At 34.4% G+C, this 26,311-nt stretch overlaps 2 protein-coding genes across 2 annotated transcripts in view; one reads left to right on the forward strand and one right to left on the reverse strand.

Annotated features, from left to right (window-relative positions):
• Nucleotides 1-609: 609 nt before the first annotated feature.
• LOC135834594 (lachesin-like) overlaps nt 610-26,311 on the reverse strand; it is a 274,954-nt gene continuing 249,252 nt past the window's right edge. The window contains exons 7-10 of the mRNA XM_065348512.1: nt 12,765-12,914; nt 4,458-4,538; nt 1,783-1,881; nt 610-1,673 (exon numbers count right to left, since the gene is read on the reverse strand). Of these exons, the coding sequence (XP_065204584.1) occupies nt 1,480-1,673; nt 1,783-1,881; nt 4,458-4,538; nt 12,765-12,914 (524 nt within the window). The 3' untranslated portion in view covers nt 610-1,479. The remainder of the gene's footprint in view (nt 1,674-1,782; nt 1,882-4,457; nt 4,539-12,764; nt 12,915-26,311) is intronic.
• LOC135834593 (uncharacterized) lies at nt 13,598-24,186 on the forward strand. Its single transcript, XM_065348511.1, has 2 exons — nt 13,598-13,782; nt 17,947-24,186. The coding sequence occupies exon 2, from the start codon at nt 17,948-17,950 to the stop codon at nt 19,421-19,423; it is 1,476 nt and encodes a 491-aa protein (XP_065204583.1). The 5' UTR covers nt 13,598-13,782; nt 17,947; the 3' UTR covers nt 19,424-24,186.

Consider the following 26,311-nt stretch of genomic DNA (forward strand, 5'->3'; position numbering starts at 1 on the left):
CGTATTGAATTTAGTTTTTAGAATAAATTTCAGCTTTACAACTCCAATTTCATGGAATTTTGTGGGATTTCGAGTTTCAAAAATCTGCTGGAGGCTCCAGAACTGCTCAAAACGGGTTGAAACAGTTTCCAATCGATTTGGCATGTCGAAAATAGGGTATTTCGCAAATTTCAGCTTTCTTGGTCAATTTGGTACAATTTTGATTTTTTCCTCTCATTTTGGGTATAAATTCGATTTTCAAAAATTCACAAAAAATCGAAAAACGCACTTTAGCACTTGAAATTTTGACAGGTGATACATTTTTGCATGATCTTTCGATCTACCTTTGTAAAGTTGAAAAAATTTCGTGCAAGTCCTATGTTGAAACGCGAAATCTGCGATTTCGGCTGACCTGTCAATCAAAATGGCCGCCATTTTGTGAGTAAGGCTAACTTTTTGTTGGGAAAGTTTGCTTTAAAATGTTCCTTAGGATGTCCTCTTAAAGAAAAAGTTGTCCCGGTGGATCGGTGGGGGGGGGGTGCAATTACTTCTATTGTCATATGCCGGACTATTAACTAAGTATGATTTGTTCAAAGAGTCTCAAAAACCAAAAACGAAAACCGAAAAAAGTATTGGAAAATTCGTATATTTTACAAATACACTGATATGGCATGTTAATCAATACTACACCTAGAAAAAAAATTCATAAACAATTACATACAAAAACTTGTTTTCAAAATAAGTAACAATATTTGCTATAACAAGAAGGTTACAAAATCGCCAACACGAAACAAAAAAAAACAAACCGAAAAATTATTAATAAAATTGTATAGGTAAAATAAAACACGATAAAAAAGTAACGCTCGTTTGGTAACGAAGCTTAACTACAGATGGCGTCCTTGTATCCTTCGAACAAAATTAACATCTCCAAATTCAAAAGCTATTATGGGCAAAATTTTTGCATCGTAAAAAAGAACGAAAAAAAAAAACATAAACGAAAACAAATGAGTTTGTCTATAAATTAATATGGTATATAAGTAAATATATACTCACTTAAATCCTAATACAAATAAATATTTATATTACATATGAACAAAAATTTATGTATATGATATCACGCGTAACTTTATTTAACACATACGATAGGGCGTTACGAAATTTTTATGCTCTATTGTTCGAAATCTCTCAAACACTTCCTCATGTGTGTTTCTGATTCTGTATGAGGAACAGGGAAGATTGCGGAGGGCAGAGTAAATGGGAAAATTTATTATATTTCGGAAAATGTAACGAAGAAACAAAAAACACAATAACAGGATTACGATGTAAAAAAAAAAAAAAAGGAAAAAACATATTCGAATGGGGATAGGGGAATGTACAGACGATTTTTTCCTCCAAACAGAAAACTACTCACTTATATCACACGACGATTTCATCCAAGGCGCAGATAGGGTTGCTTGGCCATGGCACCGGCACCATTACAACAAAGTGCATAATATCGGTTTAGCATATACTACATTTAAAATACGATAATAAATGCTTAGATAAGATAATACATGTGGTAAATGCGGTGAACGTGGTAATACGATTCGAAGTACAGCACCAGCAACTGTTGGACGACGAATGTAAAACGGTTTGCACGTGACCAGACTCCATAATGGCTACTTTGGATGGCTTACTGCCTCGTTCGGTGTATTCTGCAAATAGCGTAGAGTATGTCCAGAAATATTAAGATAGAAATGCTAGGTACCTTTTACACACACACACGCTTTGATCATTAAACAAATTGAGACGCATGATATGTACCTGATTTGATACTTTTTTCGTTGATTCTTGTATTGCTATTTATGTTATTGATGTTTGTCTCTTGTTTCGGTTTGAGGACTTTTTTCTTTGGTTCGACACCTGTGAAAATATTGACGAAGTTTAATTTTTTTGGTAATAATTTAATGTAGATCTTATAGACTATAATCCATAGGTACATGAAAAAGTGCTCTAGAAGTCGATTTTGTATTTTTTTTTTCGGGGACCAAAAAAATGCGCTGCCAAAATGAAGGTACTACCTGCCCCATTCAGAAAAGTGCAATTTTGACATTTTTACCCCGCACAACGAGGGGGTGGACCCTCAAAAAGATGATTTTGGGGACATGGTCGGGACCGAAAAAATTCGACGGGGTTGTGTTGGGGGACTTCTTCCGAAGCCAAATATGTAATTTTTTCCCGTGAAACCCTGCACAACTGCATTCTATGGCACTTTGAATGCGATTTTTATGCATTTTTGGCCATTTTTGATGGTAAAATGGCTCTTATGTCCAGGATATGGCTGGGGACCGAACAATTCTTGGACGTTTGTTAGACAGGGCTATTTGAAGCACAACTGCGCAAAAACGGCGAAAAAATACGATCACAACGCGATTTTATGAGCACTAACAGACTTGTTACCACTCCCCTCCCACCCCCAGAATTAAATAATGCATTGTGTATTCGATAATATCGATGCGACCCATCAAAATGGTATAAAATTTCGCGCTGAACTCAAAAATCGCAATGATTTTCAATTCTGACTCCCCGCGGTGGAGTTTTGCCTCCTAAACTGAATATAACGATGATATTAAACAAACTTTGCACATTACAGGTCAATACTGAGGATTTATGTGTACGCAATCAGAATGATTTTCATATTCGTTGCTTGGGAATATTTTTGCTTCAAAATTTTTCATTCAATCTCCACCCTCTCTCCTCCCCTTTAAAGACTATGTTTGAACATGGATTTGAAAACTTGTACATGACCTATCAAAATGGTATAAAATTTTGCGCTGAGCTCGAAAATGTCAGTCATTTTTCATTTGGACCTCCTCAGTGGAGTTTTTCTCCTCAAAATGGATCTAACTATAAAACTGAACAAATTTTGCACGTTACCCGTCAGTATACTTACGAAAATTTATGCAAACGTAATCAGAGTATTTTTTTCTCGTTTTTCATATATATTTTTCTGTTTTTACACTATTCATCTCATTTTTTTTTTCATTCAACTACATTTATTGTATCTTTCATTGTTGCTCCATTTTTCTTGTTCGTATTTTTTTTCTCATTTAATCTGATTTCTTTTCATTTATATTTTTTTCGTCTTTCATTTTTGTTCCAATTTTCTTATTTGAACATTTGCATTTTTTTCTCGTTCTTATTTTTTATCATTTTTTATTTCATCTCGTATTTTTTGTTCGTATTTTTTGTATCTATCTTTCATTGTTGTTCCATTTTTGATTGTTTGTATCTTTTCTCGTTTTTCCAATTTTTCTGTTTATTCTCATTTCATCTAATTTTTTTTATCTTTTATTTTTGTTCCAATTTTCATATTTTCTTGTAAGTATCTTTTTCCTCAAATATTTTTTTTTGTATTACAAGTGTCATATTGTTTCATAAATCCTCATATGTACAGACGCGTAATGTGCAACGTGTTCAATTTCATAGCCATCTTTATGGGAGGAAGGGGGCAAAACTCCACCGAGGGGGTCCAAATGAAAAATGACTGACATTTTCGAGCTCAGCGCAAAATTTTATACCATTTTGATATGTTATGTTCAAGTTTTCAAATCCATGTTCAAACATAGTCTTTGAAGGGGGGAGAGAGGGTGGAGATTGAATGAAAAATTTTGAAGCAAAAATATTCCCAAGCAACGAATATGAAAATCATTCTGATTGCGTACACATAAATTCTCAGTATCGACCTGTAATGTGCAAAGTTTGTTTAATATCATCGTTATATTCAGTTTAGGGGGCAAAACTCCACCGCGGGGGTCAGAATTAAAAATCATTGCGATTTTTGAGTTCAGCGCGAAATTTTATACCATTTTGATGGGTCGCATCGATATTATCGAATACACAATGCATTATTTAATTCTGGGGGTAGGGGAGTGGTAAGAAGTCTATTAGTGCTCATAAAATCGCGCTGTGATCGTATTTTTTCGCCGTTTTTGCGCAGTTGGGCTTCAAATAGCCCCGTCTAACAAACGTCCAAGAATCGTTCGGTCCCCAGCCATATCCTGGACATAAGAGACATTTTACCATCAAAAATGGCCAAAAATGCATAAAAATCACATTCAAAGTGCCATAGAATGCAGTTGTGCAGGGTTTCACGAAAAAAAATTACATATTTGGCTTCGGGAGAAGTCCCCCAACACAACCCTGTCGAATTTTTTCGGTCCCGACCATGTCCCCAAAATCACTTTTTTGAGGGTCCACCCCCTCGTTGTGCGGGGTAAAAATGTCAAAATTGCACTTTTCTGAATGGGGCAGGTAGTACCTTCATTTTGGCAGCACATTTTTTTGGTCCCCGAAAAAAAAATACAAAATCGACTTCTAGAGCACTTTTTCGCGTATGGATTATATAGTCTATCATATCATCCAATTTATGGGTTCTAATGATGTGGCATTTCTATTCACTGACTCATGTATCGCTAGGTCTATACCCATATAATTACCTCGATGTTCCGGTGGCTTCGTTGTAGTCGTAGTCGTCGTCGTGGTAGTAGTCGTTGGAAGTGTAGTAGGAGCAGGAATTTCTGAAAACACGAGCATTTTCTGTTAATTTGCAAGATTACAACGCTATAAGGCCTATATTCACATTAACAAAATGCTCTCAACCTCTCTCCATACCCAAACTGACTCTAGTCAAAGTTTTCAAGTTAAAGCCCCCTCCCCGTCCTGCCACCCATCTTGAGTTTATTCGCCTAGAAGAGCATCCTAAGTGACTTTTCGATACATGTTGTAAACACGAGTTGACGAGACGGTCGCGGCGCCATCTTAGGCGGAAATTTAACCAACTTGTGATAATTTTCCAATCTCATCGTATATTTTATATATATGTACTTACGATGGTATCGCGCGAGATATACCTACAAATACATAATACTTCGTCGTCATCTTTCAGTGTAAGTATAAGAAATGTGCATCGTAGTATTTGGAAACTGTAGCGAAACTCGTGGCACCCTTCCCTTCGTCGCTTACTGTGGCCATCTCGAATGGTTCGACGAGAATTAAATAATTAGCTTTCGAGATTCGCTCATCGCTTCTTGTTATGGCGGCTTCGAGCTCTGTTATCGTGTTTCGCTGTAAGGCGATTTTTCTTCCTTCTTATTGAATTGAGAAACATGAACTTGATTAACGTACTTTTCCTTTCAACGTAAGTATTTTTCAAAATTTGAAATCTGGCTCATTTGTAAAAATTGCCATTTTTTTAAAAATTTTAGACACTGAATAAATTCGCTGGAGTAATTTTTTTTTTAATTTTATATTTCATGCGAGGCCATTTCTTTTAACAAAAATACTATCACCTGTTATGTTAACCTATACCAGAGTACAATCTAAAAAATTTTCCAACAGGAATTGAAGGGTTCCATGGAAAAGAGGCCTTAGTCAATTTTTTTCGTTCTTCTAATTTTTACAATTCTGAATATATTATGTAGGTAGGTATAATATTTTTTTTATAGCTTAATTCCACCATATTCAGTAATATTAACAAGTTCTCTTCCATGATAAAAAAAAAAAAAAAAAAAAAGCGAATTGAAAGATGATTGCTAAAGTTAAGTAGGTACCTATAGAAAAAATTTAAAGTCAATTTGAACTCGAAAAAATAAGTTTAAAATAATTGACTAAGGCATCTTCTCCATTTAACCCCTCAATTGTTGATAAATGAAAATTATTGAGCATAATTTCAGTAACTTTTTGCCAAAAAATCTCCAGAAATCTGCCCTCAAATTTCCGCAGAATCATGAAAACCTACCTAAATCTGATGAGTAATCTAAAGTCAAGTTATGTGGAAAATTATAAAGAAAGGGAGATTATTACCAAAAAAAAAAAACAACTATTTTCCAATATTGAAATACTCACATCTGGACTCTTCCTTTCAAGGGAGATGACCAAAAAACCCCTTGAACAGTGTTTCTTAACCCCTTCATTCTGAGTTGAAGTCAATCATCCAGACAAATCCGTTTGAAAAATTGTAATAGGTACCTAACCTAGTTTCTTGCTTTTTAAATTTTTTCAGTTTGTATCTATTTTCAAGTCATTTAAAATTTGGACAACCCTTTTATTTTATCGCATTTTCAATAAACTAGATTTCAAAATGGATTCTCAACTCTCCAATGGGGCACAACGTACGGTACACAATTCTGATGGAAATGTTAATGGAACTTTGCAACTGAAGTGACATATTGATTATTATTTGTAATTTGAAGACACGATGAGTTCAATATACTTATTGACTTATTTTATCAATCCGACTCTTCCGAATTCCTCCCTTGTGCTCCATGAACTGCTCAAAATTCCAACGAATTTGAGAAATCACGTGTGACTCATTGTTTGTCAGGGTTTATTGGAATGTGCTGAGAGTTCGAGCACCCACTTGTTTTTTTTTGGATAGGTGGGCCCCTCAATGAGTCAGTGTTCCCTGCCCCTTCCAGATTATGAGAAGGAAATGACTTGTCTGTCTGGCATCTCAAGGTCACCTGTCTGTATGTCTGTCTGACTGTCTGTCTGACCTACTAAGGACATTGACCTGTCTCTATGGCTTCTCAAGGTGAGTCTGTCTGTCTGCCTGGCTTTCAGAGGTCATTGACCTGTCTGGCTGTATACTCGAAGTCGTCTGTTCATCTGTCTGGCCTGTGGAGGTCATTGACCAGTCTGCCTGAGTTCTCAAGTTCGTCTGTCTGCCTGTCTGGCCTTCTGATGTCATTGACCTGTGCGTCGGGCTTCCAACGGTCGTCTGTTTGTCTGTCTGCATGTCCTTATAATGTCATTGACCTGTATGTATGGCTTCCCAAGGTCATGTGTCCGTCATTATGAGGTCGTTGACCTGCCTGTCTGACTTCTGAAGGTTTTCTGTCCACCTTTCTAGCCGTCTGTCGTTGACCCGTCTGTGTGGCTTCCCAAGGTCGTATGTCTGTCATTTCGAGGTCATTGACCTGCCTGTCTGACTTCCGAAGGTTTTCTGTCCACCTTTCTAGCCTTCTGTCGTTGACCTGTCTGTATGGCTTCTCAAGGTCGTCTGTTTGTCTTTCTGCATGTCCTTCTAAGGTAATTGACCTGTCTGTATGGCTTCCCAAGATCGTATGTCTGTCATTATGAGGTCATTGACCTGCCTAGCCTGTCTGACTTTCGAAGGTTTTCTGCCCACATTTCTAGCATTTATAAGGTCGTTGACCTGTCTGTGTGGCTTCCGAGAAAGTCATCTGCCTGCCTGTCTGGCCTTCTGAGGTCATTGACATGTCCATTGGGCTTCCGAAGTTCATCTGTCTGTCAAGTCAAGTCATTTTGAAGATTTTGAATTCGATTTTTTATTAATTTTATAGAGACAAATTATCGCTTGCTGCCCTCCCAGCTTAAAAATTTAGAAAAGAAGAAAGAAAAAAATTGCAAAAATGAGATTCGTGCCAATTTTGGAGCGTCACATATTCTAAATCGATTAAAACGCAGGTTTCTTAAAAAATTAATGGATCATTAAAATCATTGAAATACATCAAAAAATGGAAATTTTAACAACAGTTGGTAAAATACCTACTTGAAAAGCGTTAGGTATACCTACCTAAAATAAATGAAAATATTGAGAAAAACATGAAATTATTGCAAAATTTGGCAAAATGCTTTGTGTAAATAAAGTCACAGGAACTTCATCAAAGCAGGAGAAAAATGTCACAAAATCACTAACAAAAAGTACTCAACTAATAACATTATTGAAAAGTATTTAAAAATGATGAAATTTCAACATAGTTTAGCAAGATTTGTAAGTAATAATCACCGTGAAAATATGAAAAAAAAATGATATGAAACCATTAAAAACCGACATTAAAATCATTGAAATTATCAAAAATTGAAAAATTTGAAAAAAATATACATATTGACAAACAATGTTTTGTTTGAATGATTTTAATGCGATGTGATATTTTTTTTAATGTTTTCAATGCTGTTTTAACAGAATTTTTCTAGTATTTCATTAGTTTATGATAATTTTCATTTTATCGAATGATTTTAATGCTTTTGTAACATTTTTAAGATGTTTTCATTAGGCACCCACGTTTTTAAAAAAATGATAAATAATGGTATTAGCAAACATTGCTGAAATTTTATCAATTTTTGATAATTTTTTTTCTTGCTTTTTCAGTTTATTTTTTCAAGATTTTCAAGTTTTTGTGATTTTTTTATACAAGTTTTGACGAATTTCAATAGGTTTTTATGAAATTTCATCATATATTGGTGATTTATAATGATTTTAATGATTTTTGAAAAGGAACCTAAGTAGGTAGTTTTTAAAGTAAGTTTGCTGACTTGTGATGAAATTTTATTGCTATTCAGCAGTTTTCAATGATTTTAATGCCTTTAAAGTTTTTTTAGACATTTTTTTGTAAATTTTGTCAAATTTTGAAGAAATTTTATTTGCTGGTATGCAGTCTTGGGACGATTTTAGTGCTTTTTATAGTGTTTCGATGTGATTTTTCGTGGGTAATTTTCAGTGATTTTAATGATACTTTTTGTTTTTTATATCACTTTAATAGGATTTTAAATTAAATCGCTGTTTTCTTAAAGTCTCGTCAAATTGAGTTGAGAAATAACTTTGAGAAAATAGGGGCTTGGAAAATATCTCACCCTGATTAAAATTAGGTTGTTTTGGTGCACCCATAGAAAAAGTTGAGAATCATTAAAAAAAATCTCTTTTCATGAAAATGATCTTTTTTTCCCTAAAACATAAGAGAAAATTCCATCAATTATTTCCTCTCGCAATTTTTCATCCATTGAATCTCCATCAAAGCTGACGCGAGCTGACAACTCATCTTCCAGATTGATCCAGACAGATACATGCAACATCACTCGTTTTCCCATTAAAAATATTTCACCTCATTGTAGAGGGCTGGAAACCGCAACAAATCTCGCTTAAAACTTCTGCACACATTCAAATATTACGAATAGATACACACAATATCGAAAACTCGTGGAAAAAAATCGAACCTGAACCAATTTTAACGCGTTCAAAAATTACCACTGTCATAGTAGAATTTTATTTCGCCGCAAAATTGTTCCCTCAAGGGTATATATCATGCCGACATGTTCACACATTATACTTTATACTTTCACATAATACAATTTTCTATTCGTTATCGAACCAATCTAGCCAATTCTATTTATATTGATCGAATTCGAACAAAAATTTTCAACCGAAAAGGAAAAAGAACCATCGATGCACTGCAGAAATTTAGACATAATATATTACACGCGTAAATATTTTATTATCATGTCTGCAACAATTTAGGTTATAAAATTTGGAAATTTTCAATTAGTTGATTTAAAAATACGCCTGTCCTTGGCACTGAAATTACTTTAAAAGGTTTTGCAGTAACTCAGCACCCATCAAGAGTTGCCAAATGAAGTATGAACTCGGCTAAAATGTCAAAAAAAGAAAAAAGTCAAGCAGTTTTTCTCCCTAGTCGAATAAGAAAATGAAGATAAGAAAGCTCTTAATATTCTGAAAAATTAAACGTATCGTTTTCAATCTACCATATACATGCTTATCAAGTTCTAAATGTATCGTATATGGGTATAGGTTAGGTACAGTATACTCGACGGGTTAAATCTTCACTATTTCGCGATAGGTACCTAAGTATATAATATTTTCTCTCTCAGTGTATTCCATTCCTTCGCACAGTACCCATAATTTATGTTCCTTATACCTTCCCAGTCTATCTGCCTCGCTCCTGTGTATGTCTTTTTTCCCCTTCTGCTTCTGTTCGAACCTCGAAGAAACGTGTTCTCTTCTCTAAAAAGCGCCCGGTTATACATGTAAAAGTTTTACGAGATAAGGTACCTACATAATATTTTTAATGTGTATCGATAAGTTATTACGCTCGATTTTCGCGGTTACGTACGTTTAAAAGTTTAATACAATATTTTTCACTACCTGTATTTTTCGGTTTATACTTTTCCCCTATATATGAGCTGTTTTTTGAATCATCCGCAGCATCCATTCTATAACGTGCGATAGATAGACGCGAAATTAAAATTTTAATGTTTGAACCATTTTTTTTTGTATCGCATCCTACATATTATTTGGTTCGATAACCTTTATTTTCTAGCTTTATACGTGGTGTTTAAATTTTTTCATATGGTGATAAAATCGTCGTCAAAATATAAAAAGTGTACTTTCACGACGATAAGAAAAATATTACGAACGAGTATCAAATACTTAATGCAGTTTTAGGTTCGCAGAAAAATAAAATAAAAAATACTGCGTTGTTCTTAGATCGTCACAAATGAACTGTTTAAGAAATGGAATAAGCTAATTCAAGGTATTGTTATATCGGTATGATCTTTTTATAGCAGATTTTAAGTGCGAGAAAACTTGATAGGTAAATAAAATTATTGGTATAGGCGGAATTTTGGGTTTTGATTCCACTTCGATGGTAAAATTTGAAAATTTAGGCACAAAAATTTTCGTTTATGGTTTTTAATTTCGAGGGCGCAGTTAATTGGGGGTGGGGTGGGGGTTGACCCCTCTCTCTCCTTTGACTCAAGGAGAAACTTCAGATTCTTTATTTTGACCTCGTAGAAACAGATTTTGAGGAATTGAGCTTAAATCGACCGAGAAACTCACAAAGGTAGTAAATTAATCAAAGTTTTAAAATTCTGCATTTCATTTTGAACCTTTTTCATAAATTTTTACACCGAAAATTAATGTTTTCAGAATTGTAAATACAATAAAGATCTGCTGAACGATTTTGTTTTTAACCTGCCACTTTAGGGTGCATAAAAAAAAATGGAAAAAAGTTGGACTTTTCTTAAAACACCACCCCCCCCCCCCCTCTAGTTATGCTCTGGCTACGCATTTGTTTAATTTTTTCTATTTGAGCGAATAAAATGATTGATCTATTTCGTTGGGAAAATTATTATTTTCATCCCAAAAATTTTCTTTATTCCACTAAAAATTCGACCTTTACTCAGAAACTTGGTCATCTCTACAACTCGTCTTCTATTCTCAAAGGAACGTCTCAAGGACCTCGCCATGATTTGAAATCCTCAAAACTGAAATTTTAGCTTTTCAAAATTGAATTTTAAATAAGTATTTGAAGACATTTTGAAAATCCTAAATCGACTAGGTACCTACTCAGACATTTTTTTGAGGGGAGGGGGTGGGGTCGTAAAAATCGAGCAGAGGCATTGTTCTTTGACCTGTTCTATTAGTTCATCAATATTTGGGATAATTTCCAGGCGTACGTCTCAAATGTAGGTATTTCATTCAGCTGCACAAACTGTTTGTAACTTCTTCCGAGGAAATTTTAAAATTCTGAAGAAGTCTAAAATTTCGCCGAGACTCTAAAATGATGTAAAATGGTGAAAGATGGACGGAAGGGTTGGTTTTGAACACAATACAGCCTGTCATGTAATTTTTACAACTTTCTCCAAAAATAATAATTTTTTGATTTTATGTATTATTTTTCTCCTTTTATGCTGAGTAAAAAGCACACTTGCCTGGAAATTGGTTCAATTATATTTCATCGAAAATTCATCGAATGAAACATCGATTCAATTCTTTAAGAAAAATTCAATTTAATTTGAAATTGAAAATGTTTTGCAAATTAAATAAATTGTTCAGAGAAAATGTTATTCAAAAAATGAAAATAAATTTTTTTCAAGGATTCATTCAGAAAAACGATCTTGTTGGAGATTGATACTGAAATTGAATGCGACTTCTTCTGGAGGATTTTGATTTATTTTCAAACCAAACTCAAGATATTATTTTTAATATTTCAGAAAAATTGAGATCCAACTTGTCCTTCATGGAAAAGCTCTTCAAAAATTCGTCAAATAAGACTTTACCTTGATTAGAAATCAAAAATAAACTTGGCATATTTTGATATTTATAAAATTTTAGTTTGATTTGTACTCAAAATGGGTGAAATTCTTCAAAAAAAATCATCAAAAACTCAACCATATAACCTGAAATTGAGATTAAAGTTGTATGTGAATGCTTCAAGAACTTTTTGATTTCACTTGAAGCCAAAATCAAAATTGACCACAAATTCATTTTTAAAAAAATCCGATTTCATTGGTAATCAAAATTCAAGTGCAAGGATGCATTCTTCAGAAACGACTGAATTCAAGATAGAAGTAAGGTTTTGTTTTAATTTTTCCAGAAAAAAGTCTTGCTTTAACGTCTAATCGGGGTCAAAATTCTTCAAAACTTATTAAAAGAATTGGAACTTTTTTAAAGAAAATATTCGGTATGATTTGTAGGTAAAGATCATCGATTTTCACTCTTTTTGGAGAAATTGAAAATCTCACTACGGAGACTCCGAAATTGTCGAGAATGGTAAAATTCAGTTAGAAGGTCGATAAGTATTGATTTGAAATTATTTCCATCACTTTTACTAAAAAAAAAAGATTCATATGTACCTATTTTAAAAAAATGTTTTTTTCAACAAATCAAATTTCCAATCTTTACGAATTGTAAATGACATCCTAGTTCCCTCTTCCCTAAATTTAATTTACAATCATCTATGTAATCACTGATTTTAAAATTCAGCGGATCATTTGAATCCTTCATTACCAGATTTCCCACGTCAACCCCCCCCCCCCAGAAATCCCTCAAAAATGACTCTCCATAACAACTTGATCAACTACAAATAGATTCTTGAAGAGAGCATTTGCATCTAGGTACCTACTTCAATCCATTCCCTCTTTCTCGAACCTCGCCAGTCCACTGAATTAAGCAGTCATCAATCCAATTAGTACGTTCAACTCACCGTATAACTTAATGGTACCATCCGTATCTCCTAGGGAGTTCTTTGAAACACATCGATATGTAGCAATATCACTCGACGTTACTGCTTTTATTGTCAATTTCATCAAAATTTTGTACGCGTTGTCTGTAAACTCGGTATCGTACTTGGTACCTGGAAAAAGAAACAAAAAAACACAAAAATAAGATGAAGTAAGTAAACGAGAAGAAAATCATCTCATCCTAAAAAGGTCATCGTTTTCTAATGGTGTGTTTTGCTGGTCTTTTCCAGTCCGTGAACGTTCACGCAATAGGTGCCTGCTGCCTGTGTTTTCGTCGGTGTGTTATTTTAGCCTACTATTGTATGTTTCCTTTATTTTGCTTTTGTTTGCAAAGCTTCGCTTGAAAAAGTAAAAATAAGGAAAGAAAGCCCGAGCTAGATGTAAAAATATTGTTTTTGTATTAAAGTCTGGCTGATTCCACAGACTACTACTGGCCGATTGGCCAAATCTTTAATTGCGGTATTTTCGTTAAAACGTGCGCTAAAATCAATAGATACCTTTGCCATTTGTGTGTGTCTACTTTCAACGATTCGTGCTTTGATAACGAATCACACGGTGGTTAGAAATGATTCGTTTCGAGTGCTGAGTTTTTTTTTTTTATTATTAATCGAACGTGATCGAGGCTTGAAATTAATTTTGTAATAGATTTGATTAGATAGGCATATACCTATTAACATCTTGTAGATGAGAAGTGAGAGGTTGAGGAAACAATTCTTCTAGTTTAAAGAATGTTTTTCAGGAATACCTTACATATGGTGCTTTGAGATTAGACGATATGAATTTACGTATAGTTCGATAACATGATTGGGATCAGATTACAAAAATATTTCAGAATGATAACTGATATCTTACGATTTCATTAGGTTACCTGATTTCGCGAGATTTAGAAGGCCACTGTTCGAAAGTATATTAGTTCAACACTCGTTTCAAGTGCATCACTTTTTTTTTTCAGTGGAAAAAATTCCGGATTTCAGAATCAAAGTAAGTTCATGGCTTTAATTAATTTAGATATATTTCAATTCCATAAATTACTTCACACTTTTTTTATTTCATTGAAAAAATTAGTCTCGTAAGAGGATTTAACTCGTTGAGACTCGAGAAGATCTCACAGATGAAAATTGAAAAATTCCATTTGGGAATTTGAGAAAATGCTCGAAATGGACATTTTTCGAAAAGTTTCTTCAGGTAATACAACACAAAAATCAGAAAATTTTGAAAAGTAAAAAATGATTTTCTGCACAAGTTGTGACAACTGTAAATGTAGGAGTGACATATTTTTCAAGTATAAAAAATTTTTCGTAAAAATGAAGAGATTGGCGGAGGGGATTTTCATTTTTAAATAATATATGTATTTTGAAAAATGAGTTTCAGGGTCATTCCATGAAAAATATCATTTAAAAAAATTAGATTCTACAATTTGTGAAAAATTTTCATAAGAAGCTCGTATAATAAAAGTTGGACTTTTTATCATCTAAAAATTTTCCCACTGGATGAAACTTTCATTTTGGAATTTTGGATCGAAGTAAGATACTATAGGTCTCACATCAATGCCAACTTTGAGAAAATTTTCACATCATAAAAAGTTCGAACTTCTTAGTCGGGGAGCTCCCATAAGGATCTATTGCACCCCCCTCGGTCAATCCTCCAGGACAACTTTTTTCTTAAAAAGGGAAGTCCCAAAGAACATTTCCAGCCCTTGTCCTCAAAAAAATAGTGACCCTACTTACAAAATGGCGTCCATTTTGATTGGCAGGTGAGCCGAAATCGCAGATTTTGCGTTCCAACATAGGACTTGAACTAAACTTTTTAAACCGTACAAATGTAGATCGAAAGATCAGGCAAAAGTTTATCACCTGTCAAAATTTCAAGTGCTAAAGTTCGTTTTTCGATTTTTGGTGAATTTTTGAAAATCAAATTTAGGCCAAGGGAAAAAATCAAAATTTTACCAAATTGACCAAGAAAGCTGAAATTTGGGATATACCCTATTTTCGACATGTCGAATTGATTGGAAACTGTTTCAAACCATTTTGAGCAGTTCTAGAGCCTCCAGCAGATTTTTGAAACTCGAAATTCACACAAAATTCTTTCAAATGGAATTGGAAAGCTGAAATTCATTCTGAAAACTAATTTCAATACGCTACACAGTCAACTGCAGGTAAATTTAAAGTCATTTTGGAGCCTCCAGCGACTTTTTGAAAATTACTGGAGCCTCCAGCAGATTTTTGAACCTCAAAGTTCCCACGAAATTTCATCAAATGGAGATGGAAAGCCGAAATTCATTCTGCAAACCAATTTCAATACACTACGAAGTCGACTTCTGGTGGATTTCAAGTCGTTTGGAGCTTTCAGCAGATTTATGAAAGTTTGTATGGCGTTTTTTGGAAAATTGAAACTTCCACAAAGTAGCTGGAAACTTCAAAACCATTTGAAACCACCATCCCCGTCCATACTAATAATTTATTCTTGAAAGAAACTTGAGTTGATTTATGATGTCCATCGATTCAAATGACAAATTCAACTTCATTGGATTTTAAGTCGTTTTGGAGCCTCCAGCAACTTTTTGAAAATTACTGGAGCCTCTTGTAGATTTTTGAAATTTGAAATTTTCCCATATGTCATCAAACGGAGATGGAAAGCCAAAATTTCTTCTGCACTCCAATTTTAACACCCTTTGAAGACAACTTCATGTGGGTCCAAGACATTTTGAAGCTTCCAGTGACTTTTTGAAAATTACTGGAGTGTCCACTAGATTTTTGAATCTTGAAATTCTCACAACATTTTATCAAATGGAGTTAGAAATCTGAAATTTACTTCGCAACTAATTTCAATACGATCTGAAGTCGACTGCATGGTGGTTTCAAATGGTTTTGAAGCTTCCAGCTACTTTTTGGAAATTTCAATTTCCCAAAAATCTCCACTGAAAGAAATGAATAGCAAAACGATGCAATGAGCACCGCAAAACGCGGTAATTTTGGTATAGGAATTGAATATAGAAATCAATCCGTCTCAGTTCGGGAATGGTTACCACTCTTGATGCACTTATTACATTACTAATGTAATGAGTGAATCAAGAGTGGTAACCATTCCCGAACTGAGATGGATTGATTTCTATATTCAATTCCTATACCAAAATTACCGCGTTTTGCGGTACTCATTGCCATTCATTTCTTTCAGTGTCCAAACAATTTTCCAAAAAGTCGCTGGAGGTTCCAAAATGACTTGAAATCGACCAGCAATCGACTTCGTAGCGTATTGAAATTAGTTTTCAGAATGAATTTTGACTTTCCATCTCCATTTGATGAAGTTTTGGGAAATTTCAAGTTTCAAAAATCTACTGGAGGCTCCAGTAATTTTCAAAAAGTCACTGGAGGCTTCAAAACGACTTAAAATCCACCTGCAGTTGATTTCATAGCGTATTGAAATTAGTTTACAGAGTAAATTTCGGCTTTCCGACTCCATTTGATGAAATTTTGTGGAAATTGAAAGTTTCAAAAATCATCTGGAGGCTCCAGTAATTTTCAAAAATCATCTAGAGGCTCCAGTAATTTTCAAAAAGTTGCTCGAGGCTCCAAAACAAATTGAAATCCACCTGAAGTCGTCTTCAGGTGGTATTAAAATTAGAGTGCAGAGTAAATTTCGGCTTTTCCACTCCATTTGATGAAATTTTGTGGAAATTAAAAGTTTCAAAAATCATCTGGAGGCTCCAGTAATTTTCAAAAAGTTGCTGGAGGCTCCAAAACGACTTTAAATCCACCTGCAATCGACTTTGTAGCGTATTGAAATTAGTTTTCAGAATGAATTTCAGCTTTCCAACTCCATTTGATGAAATTTTGTGAAAATTTCGAGTTTCAATAATCTGCTGGAAGCTCCAGAACTGCTCAAAACGGTTTGAAACAGTTTCCAATCGATTTGGCATGTCGAAAATAGGGTTTATCCCAAATCTCAGCTCTCTTGGCCAATTTGGTAAGATTTTGATTTTTCCCCTCATTCTTGGCCAAGGTTTAATTTTCAAAAATTTACCAAAATTCTAAAAAGGCACTTTAGCACCTGAAATTTTGACAAGTGATGAATTTTAGCCTATATCGGTGATTTCGGCTGACCTGTTAATCAAAATGGCAGCCATTTTGTAAGTAGGGCCACTTTTTTTCCAAGGACAAGGGCTAGAAATGTCCTTAGGACTTTCCTTCTTAAGGAAAAAGTGGTTTGGGAGGGTCTTCGGGGGGGAGGGGGGTGCAATAGATCCTTATGCGGGCTCCCCAACTATTTGTGTAGAAGCTTATTGTGAAAAATTTTCAAAATTTTCAGAATCCTATTTTGGGAATGCAAATCTATTGCACCAAGTTTGTCCAAAATGTGTTTTGATTTGAGAATATTCTATCTAGTCCAATTACACCAAAATTCCAGAATGAAATTTGATCTTATTTGGTGAATTTTTACTTCTTGAAAAGTTGAAACTTTTGTGTACGAGCTTTTGTGATAAATTTTCAACATTTATTGGTGCTTATTTTGGGATTTTATGTTTAAAATGCAATGCGTTGGTCCAATGTTGGTATTTTGATGAGATCTACTCAATAAAATACTTTACATCGACCCAAAATTCCAAAATGAAAGACCCCATGTGAGTGTGCTCTTACATTAGAGATTCTTCAAACTTTTATATCTAAGCTTTCTGTAAAAATTTTTCAAAATTTATAGAATCTCATTTCTACATAAACATTATGTTTTTCATGGAATGACCTTGAAACTCAATTTTCAAAATATTTTTTTCTTTTCAAATAGAAATCCCCACTTTCAATCTTTTTTTTTGACCAAATTTTTTGATTTCAAAATTATGTCACTCCCACATTTGTAATTGTCACAACTTGTGCAGAAAATCATTTTTTACTTTATCTCAAAATTTTGGATTTTGGGTTCAAAAATTTTTGATGCACTCGTAGGTTATATATTATTCAAAATTTTTTGGTATTACCTGGAGATACTTTTTGGAAAAGTTTTGTATCCTTGCATCGAAAATTTATTTTGAAAATCGGGATAGAAAAAAATGCTCAGTTTGAGCATTTTCATCCGTCAGATTCGTCTCTAATCTCAAAAGGTTGAGACGATTTCAGCCAAAAAATCATCTAAAAAAATTTCTTTGCTTTACAGAATGTTAAAATTGAGCCGCAGTCTCACCATGTTCTCATCTTGTATCCTACTTCTACTTCTCAAACCCATCTTCTGTATTCGCTGGGAATTCGTGGATCAGACCCCAGTCTCCGAAGGTTTCGACTCATTATTCACCAAAGAGTGGTTCTTCGTCGACAAATCCGAAATGATCGGTACGTTTTTCAGCCAACCCAAAGGTTCCTTCTCCTACATCAGCTGCCCTCATGGTTTTGGTAAAACTCAGAACCTATTGATGATCAAATCATTCGCCAACGTCGAACTAGACGAAGACACGTGTAAACGTAAAGCTCTCACAATGTCCAGAAACTATCACACATTCAAAAGACTGAAAATATTCAAACGTTCGTCCGTAATCGAGGAGCACATGAGTAAATATAGCGTCGTGCATCTTCATTTGAACATCACCTTTCGAAATAAACCAATCACTGCCGAAAATTTTCTGCAAGAGATGCGAGAGAAAATTCGAAACACAGTGCTGAATGATTTAATGTGGCTAGTCAAGCTGATGGATAAAGTGATAGCCAAACAGGTCAACGTAACAGGCGTGTACGAGTTCCACGGTTCCGAGTATTCTTTTTTGAAAAAATCTCTAGAAGGTCTTTTGGACGAACGTGAAATCAAATACTGTTTGCTGAGTTTCGCTGAAATCTACCATAATTTTTTCAAAAAACCTGTGATAGTCTTAATCGACGATTACGATTACGTCGCCCACGAATCGCTGACCACTAATACGAATCCCATCATGTATTATAAATTCATTAACGAGATGATCGAGAAAGTTATACCTTCCGATAACAACTCCATAGTGAGTTACGGTTTATTAACTGGCAGAACCAAGATACCGTTGAGTATCGGAGGCTTGGATAAAAAAATAATCCAGTATAGATTCCTCAACATGCACAGATTCGTGAAATATTACGGATTTTACGAAGACGAGGTTCAAGAAGTCTACAAAAGATACAATCTATCGCAGAAAGAAATCCAAAGAGCTCGAGTCCTCTACGAAGGATACTCTCTTTCGAACGGATTCGTCAAAATCTATAACCCGTACAGTATTGTGCAGTACCTCGAACACAGGAAAACTAGCCCGGATAATTTCTACTGGTGTTATGGCGAACAACACATGTATATTTCGGCGTTTCTTAAATCATCGCTGTTTCGTCAAGAAGTTGCTATATTGTGCGATTATCAGCCTGTGAGGTATGATTCCCTAGGGTTTTATGTGCCCAATGCTCTGGATACGTTGTTAGCGTTGAGGAATACCAAGTACGCGATGATTGGTGATTCCCATTTGCATCTGTTGTTTTCGTATGCGTTTGAGAATGGGTTGTTGTGCTATACGAAGGAGAGGAATTCGTATATTATACCGAATACGGAAGTAAGAGCGTTATTGCTTATTATGAATGATTTGTATCAGAAGAACAAGAGCAAATCGGCGAAAATTCAGGATACTTAGAATCGTCGAGAATGTGGTAGGATTTTGGAATGGATGAATTAAGTATTGAGTTTGATGAGAATTTGTGAATATCAGCTTGTTGATGTTGACTCGATTTTATCGCTTTGGAGGTGGTTTGCGAAAAAAAAAATGCACGAGAATGGTAACCACAAATTCAGTGAAGACTTTCATATCAAGTTAAAAGTCACTCGGAAAATTGTAATCTCGGGCAGTGACCCCTGAAGACGAGACATATAGGTTCTCGAAGGAGGGGGGCATTTTACTTGCCTCTACTCAACTTGTTTTGGGGAAAATGGCCCAATTTCAAAAGATAGTACATAGATATGTATTTGTACTTGAGATTCTGCGTTGACCTAGATCATTTCCATCAGAATCCAGGACCAGTTCTTGGGCTATGATGAAGCCAAAAAAGTTGGTAGGTAAGATTTTGAAGATTTTGAAGATTTTTTAAAAATTGACAGCGATTATTAAAGAATTGGCACCACTGCGTTTCAAAATATTTCCCAAGTTTTAGAAATTATGCATTTCAATATTTTGGTATAAATATGTACTTAATGCAAAATATTTGGAAAAAAAATTGCTCAATTTTTTTCATATCATCTATTCTTGTTATCGCTCAGTAGAAACCTGAAAGTGGTCTGGGATTTTAGATGGACGCAGAATCTGAAAATATTATCTTTAGGAACTGAGTCATTTTCCCCAAAACAGGCTGGGTATGGGTTAAATAAAAAGAACCACAATTTTATCAAAAATACTCTTTCTATAAGGATCCATATCTCGCCTTCAGGGACACCTCCGGAACTGAAATTTTTTCTGAATGACTTTCCACTCAAAATGAAAGTCTTCACTGAATTTAATCAAAATTCTCCAACACTTTTTTGCGATCCGTTCTCCTGACAATGAGACACGTTGAATCACGTGATAAATTGACTGTGCAAATTTTGCTCTGAACTAAAATCAAACAAATTTACCTTGTCCAAAAGAATATCAGTCCAAAATCATGATAAATTTCTAAAATGTATTTTCATCTGTTTAAGACTGCTCAAAAATTCAAGTGTTGAAAAATTTGAAGCTAGGAGTACCTAAGTATTTAATGGACTTTATATAAAAAAATATTTAAAATGTTTATGAAAGAAAAAGGGAGCGTACCCAGATAATGATTTTTGCCATTTTTTTTATTTTTTTGAATGTTTTCTAGATCAAAATTTCGATGAAACATCGAAAATACTTGTACAAAGTGATTACTAACCTATATCTTAGTTTTCGATTGTTTTGTTTTTTTTTCGTAGGAAAAATACTCCCACTTTGATTTGAATAGGCAACTATCAAAACATTGTACTATGATCAGGGTCGTCGAGAAGAGAGGAAGGGTGAAGGGGACAGTTTGTCCTGGGCTCGCACTTTCTGGAGGGCTCTGGCAAAAAAAGGGTCTGTGATAAATGAAAACCCTATTTTTTTATTTCTCAAAATACAAATTTTCGAAAGCTTTTGCCCCTGCAAACTTTTTCACAATGGAAATTTCTAAAAAAAAAAAATATGAAGTATTCAACTTTTACTGAGAAAAAAAGCTTCTCGCATAAAAAGTATCATGTTTAATTGAGGAGCTGAGAATCAAAACTCACATTTGCCAAAAAAAAAAATACCGTTTTATGGCAGATTTGGATATACCGTTTTACACTCTATAATGTGACATATTCGGTTTTTTTGGATCAAAGTCATTTTGGTGTGAAATTCACTTTCAAAACCAAGGGTTAGAATCAAAACTTAGTTTTGTTTGCAAAATTCCATAGGGAAAAGTTTGATAACAAGCTGAATTTTGATACACGGGGTTTTTTTGATACGCTGAACATGAATTTGGGGTGTCCAGGTGAATCCGGTGTACGCTTCCCCCTTTTTTGTGGACCTTAAGCCCCCAAATTTGTTTTTATGCGTTCAGGTCCGAAAATATGCAATTTTATGCAAAATGCTTCTCATCGATTTCGTTTTACTATTCCACGTCGAATGAAGAGTCAGCGAAGTTTCCCACCCCAAAGAGGGTGGACCTATGGTCACTCAAAGTAGGGGTGCACAGTGGACTGTGAGCACCCTCAAAACGGGCGTAATTCAAAAACATACAATGAACCCTAAAAAAATGGTACAATGGTATCCTCCCTTATGTTTTTTGGGTCGCAGAATACGAATTTGACAATATTTTTTTTGTAGGGGTGGGGGATGAGGGGGCGAGGGGGCGAGAAATTCAAAATTTGACTATAATGATGTGTGATATGTCGAAATGTATGTTTTTGAGGGTGTAGATCACGAATTTGACAATATTTTTTTCGTAGGGGTCAATGGTGGGGGTGAGGGGTGAAAATGGTTAAAAATTCAAAATTTGACTGTAATGATGTGTGACATGTTGAAATGTATGTTTTCGTGGTTGTAGATCACGAATTTGACAATATTTTTTTCGTAAGGGTTAATGGTGGGAGATGAAGGGGGTGAAAATTCAAAATTTGACCATAATGATGTGTGATATGTAGACATGTATGTTTTTGAGGGTGTAGATCACGAATTTGACAATATTTTTTTCGTAGGGGTGAATTGTGGGGGATGAAGGGGGTGAAAACTGTGAAAAATTCAAAATTTGACCATAATGATGTGTGATATGTCAAAATGTATGTTTTCGAGGTTGTAGATCACGAATTTGACAATATTTTTCGTAGGGGTTAATGGTGGGGGATGGAGGGGGTGAAAAATTCAAAATTTGACCATAATGATGTGTGATATGTCGAAATGTATGTTTTTGAGGGTGTAGATCACGAATTTGACAATATTTTTTTCGTAGGGGGGAATTGTGGGGGATGAAGGGGGTGAAAACGGTGAACAATTCAAAATTTGACTATAATGATGTGTAATATGTCGAAATGTACCAAGTATGAATAATTCAACTGAAAGTGAGTAATTTTCATCAATTTACTCAATTTTAGTTGTTATAAAGTCACTATAGAGGTTTAATTTACCTACGTTAAAACTCCGTATAGAACAAATTTTTGCGCGTTGATGCACGGGAAATCCCAGGGGCTAGTACTTCAGATAGTGTATTTCAAGATGTCATTTGCCATTTTTGCCCCCGAATGCCCCGGCGACCACAACAGTCAATTATAGTGAAAAATCATGGTGAATTTTGTTTAAATGTTACAAATTTTTTCTTCCAGGGACTTTGACGGCTCTCCAATAGAAAATTCTCCATCCCCCACCCTTCACCTTTTCTACACCTTCAAAAACATACATTTTGACATATCACACATCATTATGGTCAAATTTTGAATTTTTCACCGTTTTCACCCCCTTCATCCCCCACCATTGACCCCTACGAAAAAAATATTGTCAAATTCGTAATCTACACCCTCAAAAACATACATTTCGACATATCACACATCATTATGGTCAAATTTTGAATTTTTCACCCCCTTCATCCCCCACCATTAATCCTTACGAAAAAAATATTGTCAAATTCGTGATCTACAACCACGAAAACATACATTTCGACATATCACACATCATTCTAGTCAAATTTTGAATTTCTCGCCCCCCTAACCCCCTCATCCCCCACCCCTACAAAAAAAATATTGTCAAATTCGTATTTTGCGACCCAAAAAACGTAAATTTTGCATAAAATTGCATATTTTCGGACTTAAACGCAAAAATACAAATTTGGGGGCTTAAGGTCCACAAAAAAGGGGGAAGCGTACACCGGATTCACCTGGACACTCCAAATTCGTGTTCAGCGTATCAAAAAACCCCCGAGTACCAAAATTCAGCTTGTTATCAAAGTTTTCCCTATCGTCGCAATTAAATCAGTGAAAAAAAATTTGATCGCAAATCTTGGAGTCAAAACTCACATTTGCCATTCTTTGTCTGGATATTAAAGCAGAAGGGAGCTAGGTGAAAATCAGCCAACACACGGAATCGTGTGCTAGTAGCGCTATCTAATGATTCATTTCGGTATTATAAGTTTTTTCAACTGGCAACACTACCAACTCAGTTTTTCGCGTTTTTCTCAAAATCGTTTATGGTGGCAAATGTGAGTTTTGATTCTCAGCTCCTCAATTATTGTTTATACCTCTCGAAATACAAATTTTCAAGAGCCTATTCAAGAGAGGACAATAACGTCAACAACTTTTGAAATGAAAAAAGAACAGGCTCAAGTATACTTGAGCCTGAAAAAGAACAGGCTCAAGTATACTTGAGCCTGTTCTTTTTTCATTTTTAAAATCAACATTTCAAAAGTTGTTGACGTTATTGTCCTCCGTTTTTTTCGAAATCAACTTCCTAAAAAAATATCGTTTTTAGGTCTCTGAAATGAAATTTTCCAAAACTTTTACACTTGCTTCGCTTGAGTCAATTTGTTTCTTGTTTTAAAATAGTAATAAAAACTTCTTATAAGGAAATTGGTATTTTTTCCAGAAAATTTTCAGTCGAATCCTCTTCCTCTCTCAAAAAATCTCTACATATTTTCGTCCCAAGAAATGGGATCTAATTATATTGGGCCCGGGCCCGCATTGCTGGCATTGGCTCTCGACGACCCTGGCTATGATTGGTGTTGAAATACAATTACTTTTTCTATACCAACTGATTTGTAAATAATTTCAATTTTTTAGTGTAATTAATTTTTTGTGATTTTTTTTACCTATCTTTGTTTCGAATACAGATGTTTTTTTTTATCATTTTCAGTATTAATACTTGTTGAGAATAAATATTTTAAAAATGAATTCATCACAAATCGCGATGAGTTCATCGTTTTTTTTTCTTTTTTCTTCCTACAAATTACATATGCACCTAAGTATTTCTTAGCAGATTTCCCTCCTCTTTTTCTAGAATTAAAACTTACCTAAATTATCACAAAAAGGTGTTTCGACTTCGTTTTCAGATCAGAAGATGGCTTTTTTCGTTCAATTTTTGATTTTAATTTTTTTTTATGTTTTAACACCATAATTATTTGAGTTCAGGTAGTCAAATTGCTAAAAAATTAGGTACTATAATTTTCACTCGTTTAGCAATGATTTATCCGCATCGGACATCTGTAACTTTTCAGTCTTTGACTACCTAATTTTGTAATTGAAAAAAATAAAAAACAATAACACGATTACGAAATTTTCGAAATAGATTGCAAAGTGACAAGTCTTTTACAGGATCCATAGAGCGATGAAAGAAATAAAATGACAATAAACTTTGAACTTGTAGGCAATAAATAAAATCTTTCAATGGAAAGCGATAAAATTTTATTGTTTTCCTAAAAAAAAAAAAGAAGAGAGAGAGAAAGAAAATCAATAAAGTTATTCAACTTTCTTATTATTCCATTAAATGACGATTATATTGCTCGTGGCTCAATTTTGCAAATTCAGAGCCGATGCATGGTCCTGGGCAAATACCGTATCATTTGGCCCTAATTTCTTATTTTGGATTTTTGGGGGGTCAAATGTGAATTTCCTAAAAACAGTAAAAACGATGTTTTTTTAAGAATTGGATTCTGAAAAAAGTAGGACAGGTCTGAACGAAGTGAGGGCTAAAATTTGTGAAAATTTGTATTTTGAGAGAATTAAAAACAATGTTTTTTTATGCGAGGAGTTTATTTTTTGAATTTTAAAATTTTAAAATTTTGAATGTTTTTTTTTGGGGGGGGGGAAGGATGCTAATTTTGACAAAGAAAAATGAACAGGCCCAAGTGAGGGCGAAAGTTCATGAAAATTTGTATTTCAAGAGACATAAAAACGATACTTTTTATCCAAGAAATTTATTATTTTTCACTTTAAAACTTTGAAAGTTGAATGGTATTTTTTTTCAGAATTTTCAATCGTGAAAAAGAAAAGAAAACACGCCCGAGAGAAGCAAAAGCAGCTGATTCTTTTGAAAATTTGTATTTTGAGAAATGAAAAAAAAACAGGTTTTTCTCTCATTGCAGGCTCTTCTTTTGCCAGACTCTCCAGAAAGCGTGGGGCTGGGTCTCGATGATCCTGCAACCCTCATATCAGAGCAGAGTTATATTTGCGTACAATGTTTGAAAAATTAGTTTGGATTATTGTCACTTCAGAATTACAACAATTCTTGATCAATTTTTGATCCATTTGGGGAGGAAAAACTGACAAAAGCTTGATGCCAAAAATGGATTTCACGTAATTTTCTCATAAGGACTTTTCTCAATAACGGATTAGAGATTATAAAGGAACACTGAAGGGTGATCCTTGAATACGTGATAAGAAAAATCGCGATTTATTCTGCTCCCAACCCTCAAAGTGGTGACCTTTGGTGAGAAAATTATTTTTTATTTTTTCCTTTTTGAAAAACTCGGGCTTTGGTGGGCCTCTCAATTTTCAAAAATTAAAAAAAATACCTACAACTTCACAGCAAAATATTCAAAATTTAAAAATTGCAAGTTTTTCAACACTTTTAAAAAGTCTCTATTGAGTAAAATGAACTCTCATGAGGATATCAACCCCATCCATAGAAAACCAAGTCGGTCCCCTTGAATACCTGAAATTCGTACCTATTTAACATTAAATTTCAGCTATTTTAGGGAGTCAGCTTGGTTTTCAATGGAGGTGGCTGAAATCGTCATGCGAATTCATTTTACTCAAAAGAAACTCTTTAGAGAAAACAGAACTTGAAATTTTAAAATTTTACAGTGAATTTGTAAGGTGCACCGGGGGAAGTCAGAACGTTTTTTCACAATTTCAACTTTGATCAGCTGTTACTCTCGTACTAATGAACCAATATGGCAGAAATTTGGTATGTAGGTTCCCATAAGGGTTCTTAACCTATGGTAAAAATTTCAGCGCGACTGTCACATTAGCTTTCGCACAATCGAATAAAATGTTTAATTGTTCTGACTTACTTACCTCGGTTTGGGGT

The sequence above is a fragment of the Planococcus citri genome, chromosome 2, assembly GCF_950023065.1.
Source record: "Planococcus citri chromosome 2, ihPlaCitr1.1, whole genome shotgun sequence".
Taxonomy (NCBI): domain Eukaryota; kingdom Metazoa; phylum Arthropoda; class Insecta; order Hemiptera; family Pseudococcidae; genus Planococcus; species Planococcus citri.

What these genes read in the sequence shown, in the direction of transcription:
- LOC135834593 (XM_065348511.1), top strand. Translation starts at nt 17,948, where the DNA reads ATGTTAAAATTGAGCCGCAGTCTCACCATGTTCTCATCTTGTATCCTA.